Source organism: Nomia melanderi, chromosome 11 (assembly GCF_051020985.1).
Source record: "Nomia melanderi isolate GNS246 chromosome 11, iyNomMela1, whole genome shotgun sequence".
Classification (NCBI taxonomy): domain Eukaryota; kingdom Metazoa; phylum Arthropoda; class Insecta; order Hymenoptera; family Halictidae; genus Nomia; species Nomia melanderi.
This window is the reverse complement of record NC_135009.1, coordinates 923,647-945,761: the sequence shown is the minus strand read 5'-3', so window position 1 is coordinate 945,761 and position 22,115 is coordinate 923,647. Positions and strand designations below refer to the sequence as shown.

Sequence of the window (22,115 nt, the reverse complement as noted above, 5' to 3'; positions counted from 1 at the left end):
TTCCAGGGAACATAGTAGCAGAGCCTTCGTGTCTCCTGGATTCGATAAATATAAAAAGCCGTCGCTTAGAAACGAAATTCCACGCCAATGTTCGTTACATTTCACTCCGTCGCATTCTGTTCCGTCTGCTTTCTTCGTCTCGCGGCTCGGCCAATAACATCAACTGTTATTCTACACCTATTGACGCGAGTACCCTAAATGGAAGAGTCCCCTTGCTCCCGTGACTTTTTAGCTGTTAGGACTGGCTTCGGACGTGAAAGCTTCACAATAGAGGTGTAATTGAATTGTTTCTTGTTTTGTTGTTAATATACATTCGCAATTCGTTAAAGCCTTGCCTTTTCTTCATTTTTTTTTACCTGGAATCCTACATTACTGCCGTGTATCGCTGGTCTAAAGAAAAACTGCGTGGTCCGCGTATTTATGGATTTCGCGCAAATACAAATTTCGCGGATAATCAATTGGCGGGAGCGTGAGACTTCCATGCGCTTAATTCATACTCGCGTTCCCGAATCAAGCAATAAATCGTTTCCTGGTTATACAGAGCGCGCCGCGCGCGTATACGCGAGAAAGTTGTTCGCTCGCGTCTCGAAATTGATTGTCGATGCGGAAAAAGTTAACGTATCCTACCGATCGCTCGAGTTTCGAGCCAGGAAAATCGTTCTAGTTGCTTTTGCAGTCGCGTCGCCTTTCAGTAGGAATACGCCGCCGCGTTGTCGCGTTGAAAGGACGGCCGGTGCACCGTGCCGCGCCGCGCCGCACTGCTTGCGTCTGTAAACATAACCGTTTTTGCATTCACGTTGTCCGCTTTACATTGCAAATCGAAATGCAAACGGCACAGAAAAATAATGGAAAGTTACGAGGCATAATGGGCACCGGCTTTTGCCTGCGGAATCGTTACAGCGGTTAAGAGAAGTAAACGGCGAATCGGAATTGGATTGTTACAAAATAACTCGCTCGTCGTTACAAATGGAGCGAAAATGTTCCGGGGATTTTGTAACAATTAGACTGCGGGTTTTTGTGCATTTAAAAGGAACACTGGCGCGAGAAATGCAATATAATACCGAATAAAGTTGGATTAAAACATTCACGTCGGGACATGTTTCTATATCTTTAATCATAGATCGTAATAATAACAATGTTTGCGAAAATAATGTTGAAGTGCATTTCTCCTGTTACGCCTCTGGTTTTCTAACATTAGTTGCTAATTTTGAATGAATGTAAATAAATAATGTGGTACATAACTTACTTGTTAATATTGATTTATTTTAATACCATAAATTAGTTGTGTACCACCAGTGGTACGTGCCGGCATGAACGTGTTTCACGTTGCTGTTATTTTGTTGTTGGTAAATTAAGACCACTGATGGAGAAAGTAAATGTCTGTATACGGTCAATCTTTGTAAGCTGTATCGGAGAAATTTTTAATTCAATATACAATGAAAGCGTGCTGTTCATTCATGAATAAAATCATTTATCGAGGAAATACGTTTCTTATTCACTTGTTACTTACGTAAAATAATAGGAGACCTTGAACGACTGTTTATAATATGTAACAAGCATAAACAAGGTAATGACTTGTGTAAAAGTAAATGATTTTTTCATACAGTGCTCACAGCCATTCGTTTTTATTATTGAAATTGCATAAGTGTCAAGGGAATGATCGTCGGTCACATATTCATAATGTCCTACAGTGGTTCTTGCTTAAATTTTAAAATTTCGAGCTCCATCAGAAAAATTCTCACGAGAAGCGAACCCTTTTGCCCCTTAAAATGACTCGAGCATAGCCTTACAAAGCCAGAGAATTGATTCAAACCGATGCCGCACGTGTCAAATGTAAACATACGGTGAAGAAAATTTGAATTGCAATAATTTTAACTTTACCTTCTCCAATGTAGTACCGATGGATTATTGAAACTTTTCTGATTAAAATGAGTTCAAACACAACGTAAATCGGACCAGTTTTACCGACTTAATCTAATCAACGAAATTAAAGGTTCATTTCTTGTATTCATTTATACGTAATAGCACATACGCGTTTGAAGTGGAACGTGTGATATAGGGAATTAATAATAGTAATTACACCGAATTAATTACCGGCAGCATATAATAGTTCATCTAAAGTAGTCTTGAAGCAACCTAAGAGCCAGAAAAGAGGTCACTATAGCGTTTGCGTACATTTCACAGGAAACAATACACGATATAAACAATATACGATTGATGGAATGATGAGAATCATAATTAAGCTTGTATCTCTGATTAATTTAGTCGATTTATTTATTAATATGCTTATTCTAAAAATGTTACATGCATTTTTCCTGCAATTTTCCAGTGTTATATTGAGTCTACTTGTTGTTTAAATGTTAATTATAATTACAGATAGACATTTTAATATTATTTTGTTTTATTTATGTGCGATATATCTAACGAACTTATGTTATAATTTTTTACAAAAGTATTTTATATTCGGAAAAGGTTTAACCATTAGAAAAATTCAATTATACAAAAAAATAATTTGATTTATGTTTTGAAAGAATGTCACGTTATGATACTTCAATGTATTTTTGGAACTTCAGTTACTAAATCCAAGAAAATCCAATTTAAATCCATAATCGTCGCCATGATTCAATATTCTTTAGAAATATTGAGATCGGCATGTAAGATAAACTGGCTACTGCTGATAACGTCTTTGAAAAATAATCTTAAAAATAGATACAAGGTGACATTTGTTAGTGTTCATTCTGTGAAAGTTTTAAACTTTCAAGTTGACAAAGCAGTGGTCGATTCTAGATGGAATAAATTACTGTTACTGAAGTTAAACTTGAAAATTCTGAAATCCACCTTTAAGAGTGTTAAGAAAATGTGTGTGTTCGTTAAAAATAGTATGTCAGAATTTATTATTTGTCTCGGTAGTAATAAATAGATTGTGGATATTTATGGGAATTCAAAGTTTTAAAAGCATAGTTAGAAAAATGTAGTTACGACGTAAAATGTTTTTCCTAACGAATATTATAAAAAGCACTATACTTTGGATACTTTATGGGAACCTATGAGACGACCTAATATGTTTTCATGTCATGATCAGTCTGCGTAATTTTTCACTTTCCAATTTCCTCTGTAAATGCATAAAGATCCGCAGTCTGGTAATAAAGAAGTGAGAAAGAAATTGTAATTCGTTGCAATCCAAAAGTTATAATATATTCGCTAGGAATGCACAGAATTCTAAGCAATTATTACTATGAAATGTGATGTCACAAGTTTTACATGTTAGAAGCTTAATAACCGATGCGGAATTGCAAAAACGTGGCACGTTCTATTTCTGCTTCATGATTTTGTGGCATGAAATAATAGATAACAAGTGATCGATAACAACTGGTGGTTTACGTGTTTGAAATTGTATACGTTTACTCTCAAATACTGCCTTCGTAGCTCGACGAAAACGAAAACAATAACGTAGGTTAGAAAGATATCGTCTGACAAATGGAATTTTCTTTAGAAAATGGAATTATATTTATAAAATATAATTTATACAAGTTATATTTATAAACCGTTATATTTTATAAGCTATAAAATAGTTTAGATTGAAGTAATTCAAAATTCTAAGACGAAAGAATTCGCCATTTAAATAAAAAATATTTGCTTAAAACAGTTTTTTAATAAAACGAATTTCTGTGTACGTGCCGCTCTTTTATCTGTTTTGACTTGCACTTGTAAAAGCGTGCAATTTCATATTACCCGCAGTCTGCAATCAGCGAAAGTTCCATAACTTCATAGTTAATATTATTTTCTCGTTAAAATTGGTTGTTTGACATAAAATAAACAGAGTTTAATTATTGTCACGAAGTTTGGTCTATAATAAAGACAATTAAATACTTCTAAAACTAAACACGTGTTTAGTCAGACGATTAATTTAACAAAATATATGACTTTCCTAAAGCAATATGAGAAACATCTATAGTTCACCTTAATATAAAGTACAATTGTTGTTTTTAACTTAACATCTACACGATATTCAGTATCTTTCTTTTGAAATCATTCTTTCTTGATTTTGAATTGTGAATAATAGCGTTATCGTACTGAAATATATGACCTTCGGAATACACTTGTTCAGTGAAGGGAATTGAAAGTTCTAGATACCTTTCCAAGTTTATGTTCATTGATACTTGACACATTGATGTCATTACATTGTAACTAATAAGAATTGCAATGCACCTAATTAAATCAGAACACTTTCAACGACAAAATTTGCATACTATATAGTGACGGTAAAATTCGACATTTCTGGTCCATACAAATAAATTTGTTTTGTTAGAAGCAAGACAGACATTACTCCTTTTTCAATGTAAAGGTCCTTGTGAAATCTGTTTAATCCGGATAAAACATTTTCTATTTCGTAAAACTTATTGCACATGACTTTCAACAACTGAAATCTGCCGACTTGTAAACTGCCGTTGCATTTTAATGTAATCTGATTAGCAAACTTAACGAAATGTGCCTTTGTATCAGTAACTTGATATAATCATTCATTATATGACGTGACCTCTTTATATTTAGGACAATTTCTCTGCTGGAGGGTCCTACATCTTCATAAACAGTAATTTTAGCCTCCTCTTCTTTATTTCGTAATTTACTTATTAAAATTTAAAATAATCTGAAATTTTGTTCTAAAAGAATGTCGTACAACTACGTAATATCTTTTTCTATGGTGTATTATTTCTACACAGCTCAAAACAAAAGTAATATATTGGAAATTATAGTAATTTCGTTTTAATGTATTCAAAATTATAAATACAGATAAAGAAAATAATTAAAATCGAATAAACAATCTGAAGAGTTCCTGTAAAAAATATTCTACATGCACAGATTTGAAAATTGTTTTCCTTTTTCATTGAAAAATCTTCTACATGCTAATGGGAATATTGTAATATGCTAAAATATTTAATAATAATATTAAATGACATCATTTGTAAGTCCAACATAATAATTGTTAACACTTTTCTTTCTGTAACAAAACAAAATTTAATAAAAAAATCTCGATCAGTAAACTGAAAACCAGTTCAAATTTCTAATTTGCGATCTGCAGAATTTAGTTAAAAATCTCTCTCGGTATGATAATTAAAATCGTCCAATCATAAGTGCAAAAAAAAAGTAAATAAAATCAAAGATAACCATTGAACATTGTAGTTTTATTAATAATATAAATAAAACATACCACCGTATGACATTTTTTTATCCTTTTACTAACGTTATGTTTTAAACATTTACAAAATTTTCACACGGCGAGTATGCTCAAAGAACAAACAAAATGGTCACTTTTAAAATGTCGAGTATATACCCGTTGAGTATAAAGCCGTGCGCGAAAAATTTTATTTTTAATTACTTTACGCTGATATGTACACTAATTCAAGCTTCGATATCGAAAATCGAAAACTGCTAATGAATAATTTAATTATTCAACTAACGAGAGACTGACATGTGGTTTCTTTCTTTTAGTATTTAAGACTTGGATGCATAATTCAGTTTTTTATGAAAAGAAATGTTAGCAGCTTGGACATTCTCGTCCATGAATAATTAATAATTTTGAATAGAGTGATATATTTTAAAACAACTCATTACGTGTAATGCACCAAGACTATTGGTGTGTATAAGACGTCATTGACAATTTTTGAACAAAACCATCTCGACGTTCGTGGTATTCACTTCTTTCCAGCGCAAGAGGTTAATGTACCCTCGAAAATCTCTTCGATCGTCGTGGCAGGGCAAGAACCAACAATTCCGGAGTCCAACGAAAGAAAATCGTGGTCCGAAAACATCGACGGTTCTCATGCTCGGGGACACGGTTATACGAAATAAATGTATCAGAAGTGGGACAACGGGTGGAATCTAGTGTACCAACACCCTTCAAATCCAGTGATTTTTTAATATGTTCTCAAGGGCATGATTTTCGACAACTTTGTCTTTATGCATAATGCACGGATAATCGCGAAAAATTTTCACTACTACTACTTTGAATTCTATATCCGTGAGCGTTACTGTGAGATCCCACAAGCATAACCACATATTTGTCGCATCGCTCTTCGGCCCTCTCCGATTTCACTTTACATCTCAAAGCATTCGAATTCTTCCTTTTCTAGTAAATTTTCCATGATCCCTTCGTATGAGCTTTGCAAGTCGCGGACCGTGATACGCGCATTATTCCAAACATTCGTTGTTTATTAGATACTCCACTCCACAAAAGTTCCAGTTCAGGAATTATAAAGTAAAAGCTGCACCGCACTTCACAAAAAAAAACCAACACCACCTATGCCCATCCTTATTACCTAAGTAAAACTCATTTCTATATGTACGAAGAAACATAAGAAGCAACGTGGAACTTCTATCGGAGAGAGTATACGAGAAGATCAATGGCTCATCGATGTAAGCCGCGCCGACAAAACGGCGAGCACACAGTTATGCTGGTAGTCCTCTCATGGATACTCGTACGCTTGCAGCAGTCTCACAATCACGCTCACGGGCATAGAATTCAGCGTGTGGTAGCGAAAGTTTTTCGCGATCGTCTCGGAAACCTCCAGTTTCCGTGCATTACGCGTAAGAAAATGCTCTTGACGACATATAAAAGAATCAATGAAATTGAAGGCTGTCGATACGTTAGAAACTGGCAGGAATAGCTTCTGCACGTGCATCGTAGAGGTGTAGCCCGGCAGAAACGGACGCGCGTTTAAGAAATGGGAAGAAGGGAAAGGAAGCAAAATCAGACGAAGAGAAACAAACAGAAGAAGAAGAAGAGGAAGAAGAAGTGGCCGGTACGGAGTGAGAGTACCTGAGGAAAGATGCTCAACCGTGCCGTCAGGAAGGGAATTACCACGAGGTGAAAGAGGACAGGCATTCCACGCTGGAAAAAGAAAGAGGCATACCTGAAAGAATGCAGGTGGTAGGGGAAAGGAACTCGAAGAGAGGGAGTTACGTTAGCGGTGGATGGGCATTCGGCGTTTGGGGTGCACACGTTCCGCAGTTACCTTGCGATTCACAGAAGACCGGCTACCTTTGGTGGAACCGGTTGTGGTCGATAACCCGAGTTCTCCGCGTGGAACAGTCCGTCCGCGAATCGTATCACCTGGATGGACGCTCCCGAAGGAGCCGAATTTCTGTCGTATCGTGTATCAGCTACCAGCCCCTCGACCTCTGGAACGCAGTAAACGCAGATCGTTTCCCGCGTTTCCTCCGTTTCGATCGCGTCTCGATCGCGTTTCGATCGCGTTTCGATCGCGTTTCGCTCGTTTTCCTCTGGTTTCCGACGGTAAAATCGCGGCAGTGTGTCGATATCAGTTGAGAGTGAATTCAAATTGGAGGCGTGCCGAGCGAACCGCACCGTGACTCTGGATCCGAGAAGATGAACGGGCCAAGCGTGGACGTCGTCTGGGACCCGCAGACGCAGATGAACTCGCTGGAATGTTGGGATTACTCCATCGAGCTCTCTTGTCTTCAAGGTCCGGAAGGTATTATCAAAACGTCGCGTCGTCCGCACGCGAGTTAACGATCGCTGTGCCGCGGAATGGGTCGAAGTTTTGTGAATTGGTTAAAATGGTGATGCCGTGAGATCAGGAATCGCGACCGGGACCACCGGTAACACGTGTTATTACTTGTCGACGGCTATGTTCCGCTGATTTTCGGCAGCGGAGCGTGATCGGCGTTTCTAGGATTTCTGCGCGGTGATCGGTTTCACAAGTGCTGCGATTGTAACACATTTTATGATCGGAGTGAAACGGCGAATTCGTGTTTATACTCGAACATAATCCGTTGCAGTGTCCCTTGACCAAGGGTATTTCAAATATTTGAATCCTGTCTTTGGAATATGAATTCAGTATGTTAAAAGATTATAAAGTATTGCGAACTTAACGAATGAGTTCACGCTTGTTAAAAAGAAGCTAAAATGATGAATTAATATAAAAATAAAAATTAATACGTATTCGTTCAGAGATAATTAAAATTATGAAATAATACGAAAACAATGAGTATTTGATGAAGGAATATTAAAATATTTGAATGAAGATCAGGGAAGTAAACATCTTTTTGAATGTTTCATTATGTTGTTCGGTTATTATTGCACGAAGTTTCTTCTTTTTCAACAGAAGTTAACCCGTTATAGACTTTTTCTTGATTGGGATTACAAGAGTAATTTTATTGTTTACATTTCTCAGGGGGGGATAAGAAATTATGTTTTCGTTGCAGGGAAAAATGAATTAAAAAGATTGAATATTTATAAGCAAGAAATAGTCTTTTCCGTTAATTTATGTGGAATATTCAGGTCTGTTGTAGTTAATTAAATTCATTGAAATATTTGTTATAAGTCTAGTTCAATACTATAAAGTGTAGAGTTAATAGTTTATTATGAAATATTAGCTTTTCGCTGTTTGCTAAACTTCACTGCTCTCTGTTAGGAACATTTTAGACGCAATTTAAGAAAAATCTTGGAATTTAAATGTTCGAAGAATACATTTTCTCCCGAATGAACACGTAATCAACAAAATCAAAATGTAATTTCCAACTCGAAATTGTTAAATCTTTAACTCTTGCGTTGATAATACAAATGTTTACGTTTTTCCAAGTTTTATTTTCAAAGCTCAAAACGACGTAATAATGTTTCATAAATGGTGACTCGAAGCAGTTTTGTGTAATTGTCGCGAGGGCATAACGAATTGCGTAGAAGAAAATATGAAAATGAGTAAGAATTAAAGTCACTAACAGATTTTGACACTTCAGTTGTTTTCTCTACAGAATTCAAGTAAATTCGTTCTTTTTCATTTAATACTAGAAATTCAATACTTCAGTTTTCTTATTTCGCAATTATTGATATCTTAAAAGTGTTAAATATCTGAATTGATTTTAAAAGTAAATAGTTTCACTTCAATACTATAACCAATACACGAAGAAAGCGAAAAACAATCTATTGTTACAATTTTTATAAGTATTACAAATGAATCGTGTTAAACGCTCGGTTGTCGTACTGTTAGCATACAGTAACGTGCAGGATAATCTATAAATGAATATTTTCCACTTCATCTTATCCAACGGTAAAAGTGACTGGACGAGCATGACATTTCATGTGTACGAACCTGATAGCGGTAGAACGACTAATATTTCGAGAATTCAGAATTAATAGGTAACAGAGTGTCTCGTTATAAATTTTATTCCGTTATTTAGTGCAAGATGCATTCCGCGGAATCATCTTCAGACGATTACTCGATTTCACGTGGTTTGTTTCTTAATTCGTATCTCTGTAACCTTACATCCTATGGGTATTTACTTATGTTAGACATGCGAGTGGTATATTTACTATGCAAGTTTAATATTAAACCCACCAGACAGATCAGACTGACCTATTTCTGATTTCCTCTTTTTACAATTATCAAAAATATAACAGATGTTTGTTTGAGATATTATTAAAGAAATTGATTTATCAATACGCAAACTAAATTGTAAATCAATTAAAGTTGCAATAGATGTACTCTTGGAGTTTCTATAGAGGATTTCTAGAAAGTCAATTTAACTGCTTGGTAGACTTAGTATTAAGTTATTGCGCAGAAATAACATACCTGTGTGTATTTTTCGGAAATCGTCTAATTTATGAGCTCTGTTTCGCCAGGAATCTCGTTTAGTGTTTATTGAAGAATAATACATTGTACCCGTCGAACTGCACTAGAAAAAACAGATCGCTTAATGAACGATCGTGTCGTAAAACATATATGGGATGTCTGAACCTCTTTCTCTGGTGTTTATTTCGATTTTCGTTTCCGCAGTGAAAAGAATATTGCAAACTCGCTACTTAATTAGCTCGTAAAAAAACACTAAATACCTCCACGAGTAATACATTCATGCAACACTGGCACCGAAGTTGGATAATAATGCATATTAATTAATTTTCCACGACAGCGTATGTATTTATTTGTTATAGATACACGAACAAACCTTTCAAATTTATAATATCAAATTGTCCGCACGATGTGTCTCGTTTCAAACGCTGATTTTCCGGTAAGAGCAGTTCATACTTCAACGAGTTTCTCTCGCAAGCGTTTCATTTATCTCGTGAAATATTTCCTCAGCCAATTTCCATGCCAAATTTAGAAAAACGATTCCATAAATTATTATTTATCATTGTGTTTATCGTGTGTTCCCGTGACATATTTCACTGAATTCCAAGCTAAATATAGGCAAACGATAACATAAATTTGTCATAATACTATTGCGGTTAGTAGAAAGAAAGAAAACGCTACGACGGTTCGAGTGAATTCAGATTTTTATAATTGAACGGGAAAAAGTAAAAGTTTTAGTATCTAGATTAAGGATTTTAATGAACGAAACGTGAAATAAAAACTTGTTAAATTTTTATTATCGTTTTCATTTTATCCGGGTACGCTCGTTCGTATATACTATAAATACATAGAACTTGGAATCGAGCAATAAAGCGGACTTAAGTGTTGTAAAAATTAACATTCAGCATATTTTTATGCGATGATAACCTATAAAAATCTAGCATAACAAGAGGAAGAAATGGAATACATCAGGGAAAGGATTTTATTTTGACTCGCGTATTCAAATGACTCGAATAATGCCTAACAACTGTATGGCAAAGTAATACCTGTGTCACAGATAAATTTCGATTATAAAGATAAACAGAAAATCGACGATATCTTGGAAATATTGGCTAACCCGGTCAATTATCGTTGAGATAGTTGAAAGTTCATTTCAAGTTTCCTCGTTTCAATTTCTTACCTTTACTATCAGATAGTTAAGATGGAGAATATTTTAATTACTGACAATAGATGATTGTTACTAGGACAAAATGTAAAACAAGCGAAAATGATAAACAGACAATAGCGGTGATATTATGTCTTTTTCTTATGCAAATAAAATTTAATAATTTTGCTGTTTGCTAGTGCATACTTTGATAAATTCGTCTTTTAATTACAGCCGAGATTTAACTTTACTTTTTAAAGTGTTTCCTTAATAGAATCTCTAAAATCCACTAATACTATCTTAACTGTGTAGCTAATTAAATCGAATCGAGCTTAATGGTTCATACACTCGAGAAAATTAATTAAACCGAAAACGATAATGAAACATTTTGCGAAAAAAAGTGATTAACACGCCACATCGCACGAGTAGACATTTTAGTTAACTGAATCACTTTAACAATTTTGCTTGCTCTTTCACAGTATTGAAGTAAAACATGTAACAGGAACAGAAATTATAATTTATTCTGTAGGGTACTTTATTTTACATTAATAATATTAAAAAATAATAGGATTAAAGCCATGAATTATTGAAACAAAAAACTGATAATAATTAAACACAAATATGGAATAATCACAATGACAGCAAAATATATTTTATACATTATAATATAATAATATTAAAATCATTGTATTACGAACGATAAAGGAAACTTATCACAATTTAAATGATATTTTATAACAAGTATTTTATAACTGTTCATCTGTTTGCAAGTTCACATTTTGTTAAACGAATTCATATGAAATATAATATAGAATTAAAAAGAAGATAAAATCAGAACCTTTTCAAATGAAATCGATGCGGTTAGTCCACTGTTTGTATACTAAATTTATTCTAAATGTATAATATTGATGGTCTACATTTTGTAATATGAAATATTGTTATTACGTTGTATTGTCCGAAATTTGAAGCATATTACGATTTCACAGCCAGTAACACGTCCTTGGTTTTATTACAATAGAAACATTATTTTATCGTGATAAGTAAAAGCTGCAATATTAATTAATTCATTTTGTACAGAAGTACTGACTTTTCATTATATCCACATCAATTAATCCAAATTTTCGTCAGTAGTCTATGAAAAGAAGAATTTACATAAACATCCACGAAATCATTATGACAGGATAAAATTCTGGGCGTGACGGCTCAATTTCATTTAGATTGTCAAACATCTATATTCTCTGTTGGTTTCAGTGGTACACTGTATCTTGCACCAAGGCCTATTTAATAATAGAACAACCGATCTTTTAACATGATTAATATGTATAATCCTTACAAAAATTGTAACAATTTTTTTTCGCTTTCTGCATATATTAATTATAGCATTGAGGTGAAACTATTTATTTTTTAAATTATTTCGGATATCTATCGCTTAAGATATCAATCATTACGAAACAAACAAACTGAAAACTGTCGTTTTGACGAGTACGATTGTTTTACTGTCAACTATTATTTTTCTGTGTATTTACTTTGATAAACATATTTGTTCTGTTACGTATCAATGATATTTGTGATGTAATATTTTTCCTAAAAAGTAGGCCATCTTTCCCTACTGTCACTAGTGCTATGGAATTTCGAAATGACTGAAATCTGCGTGTGAAAATGATAGTCAAATGACAGGTATAACTGGATTTACTCTTTGAAAGAAATACGGCAGGAATGACTGAGCGTTAAATGGTTTATATTTGGGAAGTCAATAGAGCGTGGAATTCATCTGCGAGCATTGTAAGTCGGGCGACAATAATGACAGCGGGGGGTGGCAAAAAGAAAACGGTAGTTGGGTCGTTTTCCCGGCACCGAAGGTCCTTGGCCCTAGCTGGAACACGGCTGCACGTTCGTTGCCTGTGGGCTGGTCGGATTGGAGGTCGTCAGTTTGAGAACGACGGAATGCCGTGAATCGGACCACTCACAGTCAAGTTCACCTGCTTCGAACGGTCAACCATATCATTCTGATTCCTGATACTTTTAACAGTAGATCTACAAAACGCGTCACTTTGACACGTATTGTATGTAATTTTATAAACGTTGCTTGATAAATGTTTACGCTCACCCCATCACTTATGCAGTATTGCTTATACGTTGTCCGAAGTTAGTGACACCGAATAAAATTTACTTTTGTTTTGTGAAATATCATTGTGCTAACTTTTTTGTTAAGCTATGCGATATAAATATTTCTAAAATAAGATCAAATCAAATACATTTCTAAAACTTTTACTAGCTTTTCTTTCCAATATTTTGTTTTCTTTTATGTTATGGTTTGTACCGATTTATTAAAAGATATTTTGTAATGGAACGCAAAAGGGTGGGTAAGAATGATTTAAGATGAAGGAAATATTAGTAAAAGTGTCTTTAAGTATAATATATTTCTAAACATAGTTCCACGTACAAAGCAACAGTAGAATTTTAAAAAACTTCAATACAACGTTGACTCTGAATTAACAATTCGAAATATAAATTATAAACGTGTAAATTAGTGTTTGGTGCTCTTATTGTAACAATTTATTGATTTCTGAATGTTGTTGTTTCTTTATGTGGTGAAGCGGTCTGACATTTTCACAATTACAAATATGATTAACAATTTGTTCTTTAAAATATATAATTTATTCAACTTGTATATTCCTCGATTAAACAATCCGACAAGTTTACATCGTTCGTCACTGTAGGATTAAATAATTAAATTACTTCCTTGTGAAATTTTTTGTCGTAACAAACTTGATCTTAGTTTTCCTTTAACTGCAGTTTATATCATGTAAATTCATAAGAAGTGAACTGTACAAGGACGTATGAAAATAATCATGAAAAATATGCGAATAAAGGTGTTCATTATTGGGCTTTAATATTGAACTAAAATAAATTGTATAGACACATATGTGTCAGAAACCTTAAAGAAATTAAATTGAGCTATTTGAAGGTCGAAGTCACTTCAACCCCACTTTTCCAACGTTTCGAAATTTTAGTGCCCAAACATTGTAATGCTTCTTTATGCAGATAATTTCGTGAAAATTGGCTGCTTCATATTTTATAGAGCCAATCGCTCTGCCAAATGCATGGGTTAATTAGGGTAATTCCGGGTGAGATGAATGGTAATTACCTATATTAGTATCGAAAATAACATGGGAACAAATTAAATACTGACCAATTAGACCCGTATTCTTGTCGCTAGCATTTTTATCTGAGACATAATAATATAACGGTAGCTAGAGCTGTAGAATTATCAATAATATCGATGTTTACTCCTTTTAATTGTATAAATTGTGAATCGAAATCAATACAACGTTGACGTGTCCTGTATCCTTATACAGTCACAACTTCTAAACCAGTAGGTTCCTAGCTCCAGACTTGAAAATTAGTTTTTATTGGTCGGACGCTGTCGATAAATGTAAAAAGAGTTTACAAATAATGATATCCTGAAATAAAGTTTTGCCTTTGCATGTGATTCCGTCGATACCGTTTGATGCTCGAAAATGTCGATTCATTTGAATTACGCTGCAATATACAGCGGTAAAAAACAGAGAATATTATTTAATTTTTTCTAGTTTATGATATTCACATTTTTATAGATTATTTAGCAGAAAATATAATGGAATGGAACAGTTTATTTTATTGATTTATGACATTTCCTTTTTTGTGAACTGTTTAACGGAAGAAAGTATGACCGAAGAATAATGAAATAATAAAATTATTTTACCAGTTGAAGAACTTATAAAATAAATAACAAAATAGAAGCTGTATTAATTCATGCTAAAATTTGATCTACCATACTTACATTTTGCAGTTAAACATATGCTAAGCTTGCAGTTATTACACAATGAGTTTGAGAAGACTTTGCTGTCTATAAAAGGAGTAATAACGTGAATATATTAAAGAATTGGACTTTGACTTTTGATCTCTGACTGCCCGTTTAAAACGAAGAATATATAATTACGATAAGCGATCTGAAGTGCAAACTCACTTACTTACAATTTACAACTGTCGACTAGTTATTGTATTTTGCAACTTCTTTTCAAAGTTTCTTTGCAATCTTTGCCATTCTTTAAGATAATAAAAATAAATATCTATGAATCATATAGTGTAGTTATATTGTGCTTATTAATTGTACTAACAATATTGCACTAAAACTATGATGCATATAATTCTGAAATCTAATATCGTAATTATTCTATTAAAAATTAATACTTTGCACATTTATGAATTACATCACAATGTAAAAAAGCTATTCTTCAAAGTAATTTGACTGCAGCTAATGAATTGATTTGTATAAAAAATTGTCATCCGTATGCGATGATTAGACTACAAATACTGATACAATTTCCATTTTTTTTTTCAATAAATTCTTAATGATTAAGCATTAACATTATAACTACCGTACGAGTAAAAGTGATTGGTTTCGGTTTTCTTTTTGCAATTACTGATATCTTCAAAGCATTAAATATTCGAAATGATTTTAAAAATAAGTGGTTTCACTTAAATACTATAACGAATGCCTAAAAAATCTGAAAATAATTTATTCTTACAATTTTTATAGGGATCACGTGTCAATCGTCTTAAATGCTCGGTAGTTTTAGTGTTAAGTAGAACACTATTCTTTTATCATAATGAACTTTTAAAATTCTATAAAAACTTTTCTAAGAACTTTTGCAGAACATCTGTACAAAACGTTTACAGAACACTTTTATAAGAACATCTGCAGTTTGATGGTAATCGTATATCGGACAGTGTAGTAATTACGACGAAATTTACTAACGCGAATCATCCAGTGCTACCTTTTCAATTTGCAGTTGTTGATTAGTCTATACTTCATCCTGATCTTCAGCACGCAACGACTCATGCGGCGGGGAACAGAAAAAAACGCTAACAATAAATCGAAACACGTTAGTTCGAAATGTAATTACACCACGAGCAAATCAACCACTCGATCTCCGCACGCACATCCTTACACGTTCAACCGCAAGAGAAACCACGAAATTTATTACGAACTGTTCAACATTAGATTTACGGATATTTACTATACAGTTTATTCTATTGTTTTAGAAAAATTGATATTCATTCATTTAAATCTTGGAAACTAGAGATTTGAGAGTAGATAATTACGATACGTATTTTCGTGACTGCATCAATTAAAGTCGATTCAAACATATACTAAATAATGTTTATAAAATTCAGTATGACTCATCATCTCGTTCCGTAAATGTAGTATCAAATGATTAAAGATTTCCTTCAGTTCCTGTAAATTAAAATATTTTAAAAACATCTTTTTAACCCTGCATTTAACAATACAAATTTCTTTCAACAATTATGAAAAAAGAAATAAACATTGAAATGTAGACGTTATCGATAATGAATTTAGTTTCTTTACATACATCTATTTCATACTTCGGTCACCTTATTTATACTTGTATTTGTTTAAAATTATTGCCATTTAAACTGAATTTGAGAAATCTAAGTGTTATTTATTCTTTTAAAATATAAATTAAATGTTATTTTGTATTATCAATCGTTAACCTTTAGAGTAAACGCAAACATAGAATAAGCACCAGAATTTTTTCTTTTCCTAGTCAATTATTAACGACAGGATAGTAATCTCGATCATAGTTAATACTGCCAGCGTCACATTTTTCAAATCTCCGCAATCGTATATTTTACATAAAGAAAATGAAACTAATCCTATAGATATTACTATTTAATATTATAAACTGTGGCATTATATTCAGGAACTCAATGACTCGTTTCAGTTTAATTTTTTCAACATTTTGTTCAGAAGATTTGTTGGATCAAATAAAATATTACAATTGAGAACATTGTCATCGAAGATAACGCCGGGAGCGAATATATTAAGAAATAAATCATAGACCAAGGGATTAATGTTGACGCCTTCGAACAGCCTCAACCGTTTTTCGACCGAATGCCTAACCGACCGTAAAAGGCCATAATAATATCACTCGTAAACCGTTGTACAACGAAGAAGACGACGTCGTGCCGAGTTTACAAACCTCAGAGCCCGCGACAGAGGACAATGCAGTACTCTAACTACACGTCTACAACAAGGATGACGAGACGGCTGCTAACACCTCTCTACGGCTTCTCAACGCCTCGAATAGAAGGTACAAAAGGACCGTTGTCCGCGGACGAAATTCAATTATGAGTAAAAATTCGAAGTGACCCCGTTGCGCTCACGGTTATTGTGTCGAAATCAACGTAACTCCGGCAATCTCATCATGTATAACCATTTACCGTCTTCGAAGCACTGTAACGTACGATGCTAATTCTTCAATGCGTTCTCGAATCGTTAAATCGTGAAAAGGACTTCGACTAAGCACACGTATCATTACATCCACTACCAGTGCGCACGACAATCAACATTTTTGGTCCTTCGAACTCGGATTCAATGTTAAACGATCTTCTTGCTGCGTCCGCCCGTAATAGACACCGACAAGGGCGTGTGGGCAACCCCTGCAATATATTTGTGTAACGGTGGCAATTGCGGAGGAATCACCGTCGCCTTTTTCAGTCTGCGCAATCAGCAGTGAGACAACTTCGGTAACGTGAGTCTTGTATAATCGTATTTTATCGTCGATTCCTGTAAATACCCTGAATCCATTAAGAATGGCTTCCGCTGAGAATGAGTAAATCATACGCGACATATCATAAATCGACACTTACAACATTTGCAAAGTTCATCGAATCGTGTACTGATGTGGATCCATCCGTTGTCTTGTAATTTCGGGCGCGAACGACGTGATTATAATCAGATTTCGACGCCTTCGAACAATTCCAGCGAGAAGTGGAATTGCTGCGGGTAGCAATGGATAGTACCATCCGTTGCAACGAGCCTGACATTCTCGTCTAAGTGTTCGGATTCGAAGGCGCGCGCTTTGCCTACTCGGATTTTTAGTTCTGGTATATGATTCGTTAAGACTAATCGGGTCGCGCAGCAAAAAGCGTGAGAAGCCATTTTTGGGCTCGCAATTGGATTTCTCGGAGCGACTGTTCCTGCTTTGATGACGTTACGAGTGCCAGATTCGCTATAACGAACGGTACACTTGGGAAATTATTTGATGTCTGGCAGGATGGCACAGGGGTAAGAAGAATCTGTCGCTAGGGATTTTGTTTATGGTTTTGATTGGTTACGTGTAATCGTATTGACGAATAGCGAATCAGTATCGAAAATGAGATGGGGAAAGATGAAAGCTGACCAATGAGACCCGCATTTCTCAGTCTCGCCATCAAGTCATCTCCCAACTGTACACGCTGCATTTTCACGTCTCATTCTCACGGTCCCAAACAATCTTCTTTCATGTTGCTCCAGGCACTCGACTTTTCCACACGCGGTCACTCTAATTTACAAACACACCGGTACTACCCTGCTGTGAGGCGATGCCGACCACATGCACGAACAATCACCCATTCGAATCCCTCACACCATTTCTGAAACGCAGACACTCTACTTTTCCAAAACGTATCGGCAGCATTTCGTCGCAAGACGACGCCGGCTACCTACACGCACAATCAAACATTCATACTCACAATATCTTCACGCCAGCGCAAACGCTATTAAACGGTTAACCTATTAACTGTGACATTTAGTTTGAAAAATCTGTCACTTTGCGCGCAATAAAATCAGAAAATGAAGTGTGTACTCGTCAAACGCAGGACGAATGCAACTAGGGTATATTTAAAAAAAAAACTAAAGGAAAACAAAGAAGAATTTTGAATTTATCTGAAAAAATAAATAACTTATCGTTGAAAGAATTACATCATGTATCATTTCAAGCTTTAAGATAACGTATATATCCATCAACCACAGTTAACTGGTTGGGGGGAGTTGATATTCAAGTATATAGACGCTTTTCATCAAACACCGGGAACGTCCACAGTAAAGTCCTCTACGCGTCAGGTAGACATTTCTGAACCCTAGGCCATGACCGCGCAAATTACGGAAGCGCAATTACCGCTCACGATCCTAACCGAGTCATACGTTAACCCCTTCAGGGTCAGCGCACATTATAATGTACACTGTTTTACTACTTCAGTATCTGATAAAATATTTAAACTGCGACAGGCAACCATATACAGTGATCGTCGCTTAAATTTAAAAATTTCGATCTCCAATTAAACATAAATTAAACATACAATGCAGAAAATTTCAATTACAGTGATTTTAATCTTACCTTCTCAAACGTAGTGCCGATGAATTGTTGACATTTTTCTGATTAAAATGAGTCCAAACACGACGTAACTCGGACTAGTTTTACCGACTCAATGTAAGTAACGAAATTAAAGGTCATTTGCCCTAAATCTGTTTCAATCTTTAGTAAGACTGAAATGACTAAACCTGAAATTTTCATCACTGCACTACTGCTATTTACACGGCCCCTTATTGAAGCGTATCTGTTTCTCTTCCAGTTATTGTATTTATTTTCTGTCCCTGTCAATGTGATCACGTGACACTGAGCTCAAGACAGTGAGTAGTGAGAAAAAGTGGGGATGTTTTGTTAAAATTTAACCGTGGAAATTTCTTTAAAATTTAAGCGATTATCACTATATACACCTTTGCTGTCAGCCTATTTCTATCAAAAAAAGTTGTATACTTTAATATTGGAGAATTTCTTTCTCAACAAATATTCTCAACGAATATCACTGCATTCGGTAGCATTATTTATAATATAAAAATGTCTTCAAATAATCATCGTTTAATTGAGTGAACTATAGTAATTCGATTTGGTTGAGGGTCACCGGTGATCACCATGGCATTCAACGTGTTAATATTGAATCTTCAATTTTATTTTATTTAACTTTAAAATGTAATATTAAATTTTTAATTTTATAATTTTGTTGGATCAAATCAAATGGCGATTGAAAGGCGCCTCTCGAGTACCAAAGGGTTAAGGTTCAAAAGTCGTCTGTTTCGTACCAGACTGCCATACAATTCGGAGCATCTGATGTCAATCCCTGAAGATCACGACGCAACAAACCTAATAATTCGCGATATACACGAACGCAATTTTCAAACCGGTATCTACTGAAGCAATATTGAATATACATTGAGATAAACATTGAGTGCCGAATAGTAAGAGTGCGATCCGTTATTTAACTCTTTGAATGCCAACGTCGCTGTGAGCGATGCTAAAAATTTGTCAAAAAAGTGCCAGCGTCGCTCTCAGCGACTCTTTATTTTTGATAGCGATAAATACAATAGAAAATATGAAAAATTGCATTGATGATTACATTTATAACTATCAAAAATAAAGAGTCGCTGAGAGCGACGCCGGCACTTTTTGGACAAATTTTCAGCGTCGCTCACAGCGACGTTGGCAACCTAAGAGTTAATATGCATCGTCTGCTATCGAGCAAAACCAAAGGAAGCAAGTTACCGTATGAGCGACCTTACCGAGAATTGCCTCACGTACTTACCATCAATTACTGGGAACCTGGCATTCGTGACGTCATAAGGGCAGAAACAGTCACTCCGAGAAATCCTATTGCGAGTCCGGAAACGGCTCTTCGCGCTCTTTGCTGCGCAACTCGATTAGTGTGCGTGAGCGTCAACCAATCATATACCAAAACCGAAAATCCCTGAGTGCAAAGCGTGCACTTTCGAATCTGACCATTCAGACGAGAGTGCCAGGTCACCAGCAACTGACGGTAGACGAGACCGTGTTTGTAATCGAGCGGTAGACTTTTACGGTCCAATTTTAATTAACATCGTAATTGCGATACTGATCCCTAGGGACTGTCAAATCAAAATTTTAAATAAGCTTAAGCGGAAAATTCGCTAAAATTAACTCCGCAGTGGACGTGTTAAAGAAAAAACACATCGTTACCGGGGAAAGGTCAAGGTCTGCTTCGTAATATTCGTCTGTTTCGGCATGTGAGCAATGCATCTCGAAATAGTAGACGACTTAACCAGTTAACTGTGGAATTTAATTTGAAAAATCTATCATTGCGCGTAATCAAATCAAATAATAAAGTTTATACTCGCCAAATCGTAGAACAAACGCATCTGTAATATATTCTTACGAAAAAACTATAGCGAAACAAAGACGAATTACACGTTTATCTGAAAAAATAAATAATTTATCGTCGAAGACAGTTTTAAGTGATTAAATACCGACGCTTGCTTTGCCACGCTCTGGACACGCTTCTTCGCGAGACGGAGTAAATGCTCAGATGTGTATATACATATGTTACGATTCACATAATAAATTCGGTTGGTAATAATAATAATACATATACCGGTGACTATTAATAATTATCAGTAAAGCAATAAATTTAATAGAAATATATTTTATAATATTTATTACTTTATTATTGATTATTAAATTTTCCGACCCATATTTATTTATTTTTAATTAATTTATCCTCCAGAGTTGCGGTCCATTTTAATTGTTCTTTGATAAATATTTACGGTTACGGATGTGGTATTTGTCCGCTCTTAGCATGCCTCGAACTGAACGTATTAAAAATTATTAAACTTACCGTTGATGGTTATGAATTATTAACAACCATCAGTTCCTGTGATAAATCCTTATAAATTACTCACTTCAACCTTTTTATTGGGTTATTATCAGTAATAGCCGGTTAATAATAATAGAAACCGATTAATAACTTAAACCGTAACACATATACTCTGTCAATGCGACGAATTTCATAAACGCTAAATACGAAACACGAGAGTTACACGCGCGCGCTTGTAAAATCAACCGAACAGAACAAAACAGTAGCGGAAAACCTCGCGTCTGAGGAAACAAATTGGTAGACAATTCCACGCTGACCACAGCTCGGTAAGATTTGGGAAGCCGCTGTCAAGGCAGTAAAATACTATATCACGCGAGTCATCGGGGATAATCTATTGTCCTACGAATGCCTTTCAACGTACGTAGCGAAGATTGAAACCATTCTTTCCCGACCCGTATGTCCTTTCTTCTCCGATGCCAACGGTGTGACCGCTCTAATCCCCCGAGCACTTCCTCATCGACGATAGAACAACGAGCGTACTTGACCGCAACTTTACGACATTGCCACCGGAGCGACTTTCGCCCTGGCAACACATGCAACAATTAAAACAACATTTTTGGGAGCGATGGTTCAACAAGTGTCTACACAACCTTATCGCCAGGAAATAATGGTATACTGGCCAAACAACAACATTAGTCATCGGAAGCATGGTCATCGTCGAGGACAACAGCCCTCCGATGCACTGGCTTTTGGAGAAAGTAATTGCGATCGACCCTGGCAAGGGCGGAATGATCCGTGTTACGACAGTAAAAACTTCCGTAGGCGAATATATGAGTTATCTTAATCACTTAATTTTTTATAAACATTTGTAG

At 35.0% G+C, this 22,115-nt stretch overlaps 1 protein-coding gene across 8 annotated transcripts in view; it reads left to right on the top strand.

The window, feature by feature from the left end:
• centrocortin (cerebellar degeneration-related protein 2-like) overlaps positions 1 to 22,115 on the top strand; it is a 200,138-nt gene that overhangs the window by 162,031 nt on the left and 15,992 nt on the right. Inside the window, exon 1 of one of the 8 annotated variants that reach the window (XM_031978434.2) lies at positions 6,974 to 7,484. The exons of 4 other annotated variants lie outside the window; for them this stretch is intronic. In XM_031978434.2, the coding sequence (XP_031834294.2) occupies positions 7,388 to 7,484 (97 nt within the window). In that variant the 5' untranslated portion in view covers positions 6,974 to 7,387. Of the gene's footprint in view, positions 1 to 6,973; positions 7,494 to 16,696; positions 16,890 to 21,616; positions 22,062 to 22,115 lie in introns of those variants that run through there. 3 more of the 8 variants (XM_031978433.2, XM_031978435.2, XM_031978430.2) reach the window with 3 other exon arrangements.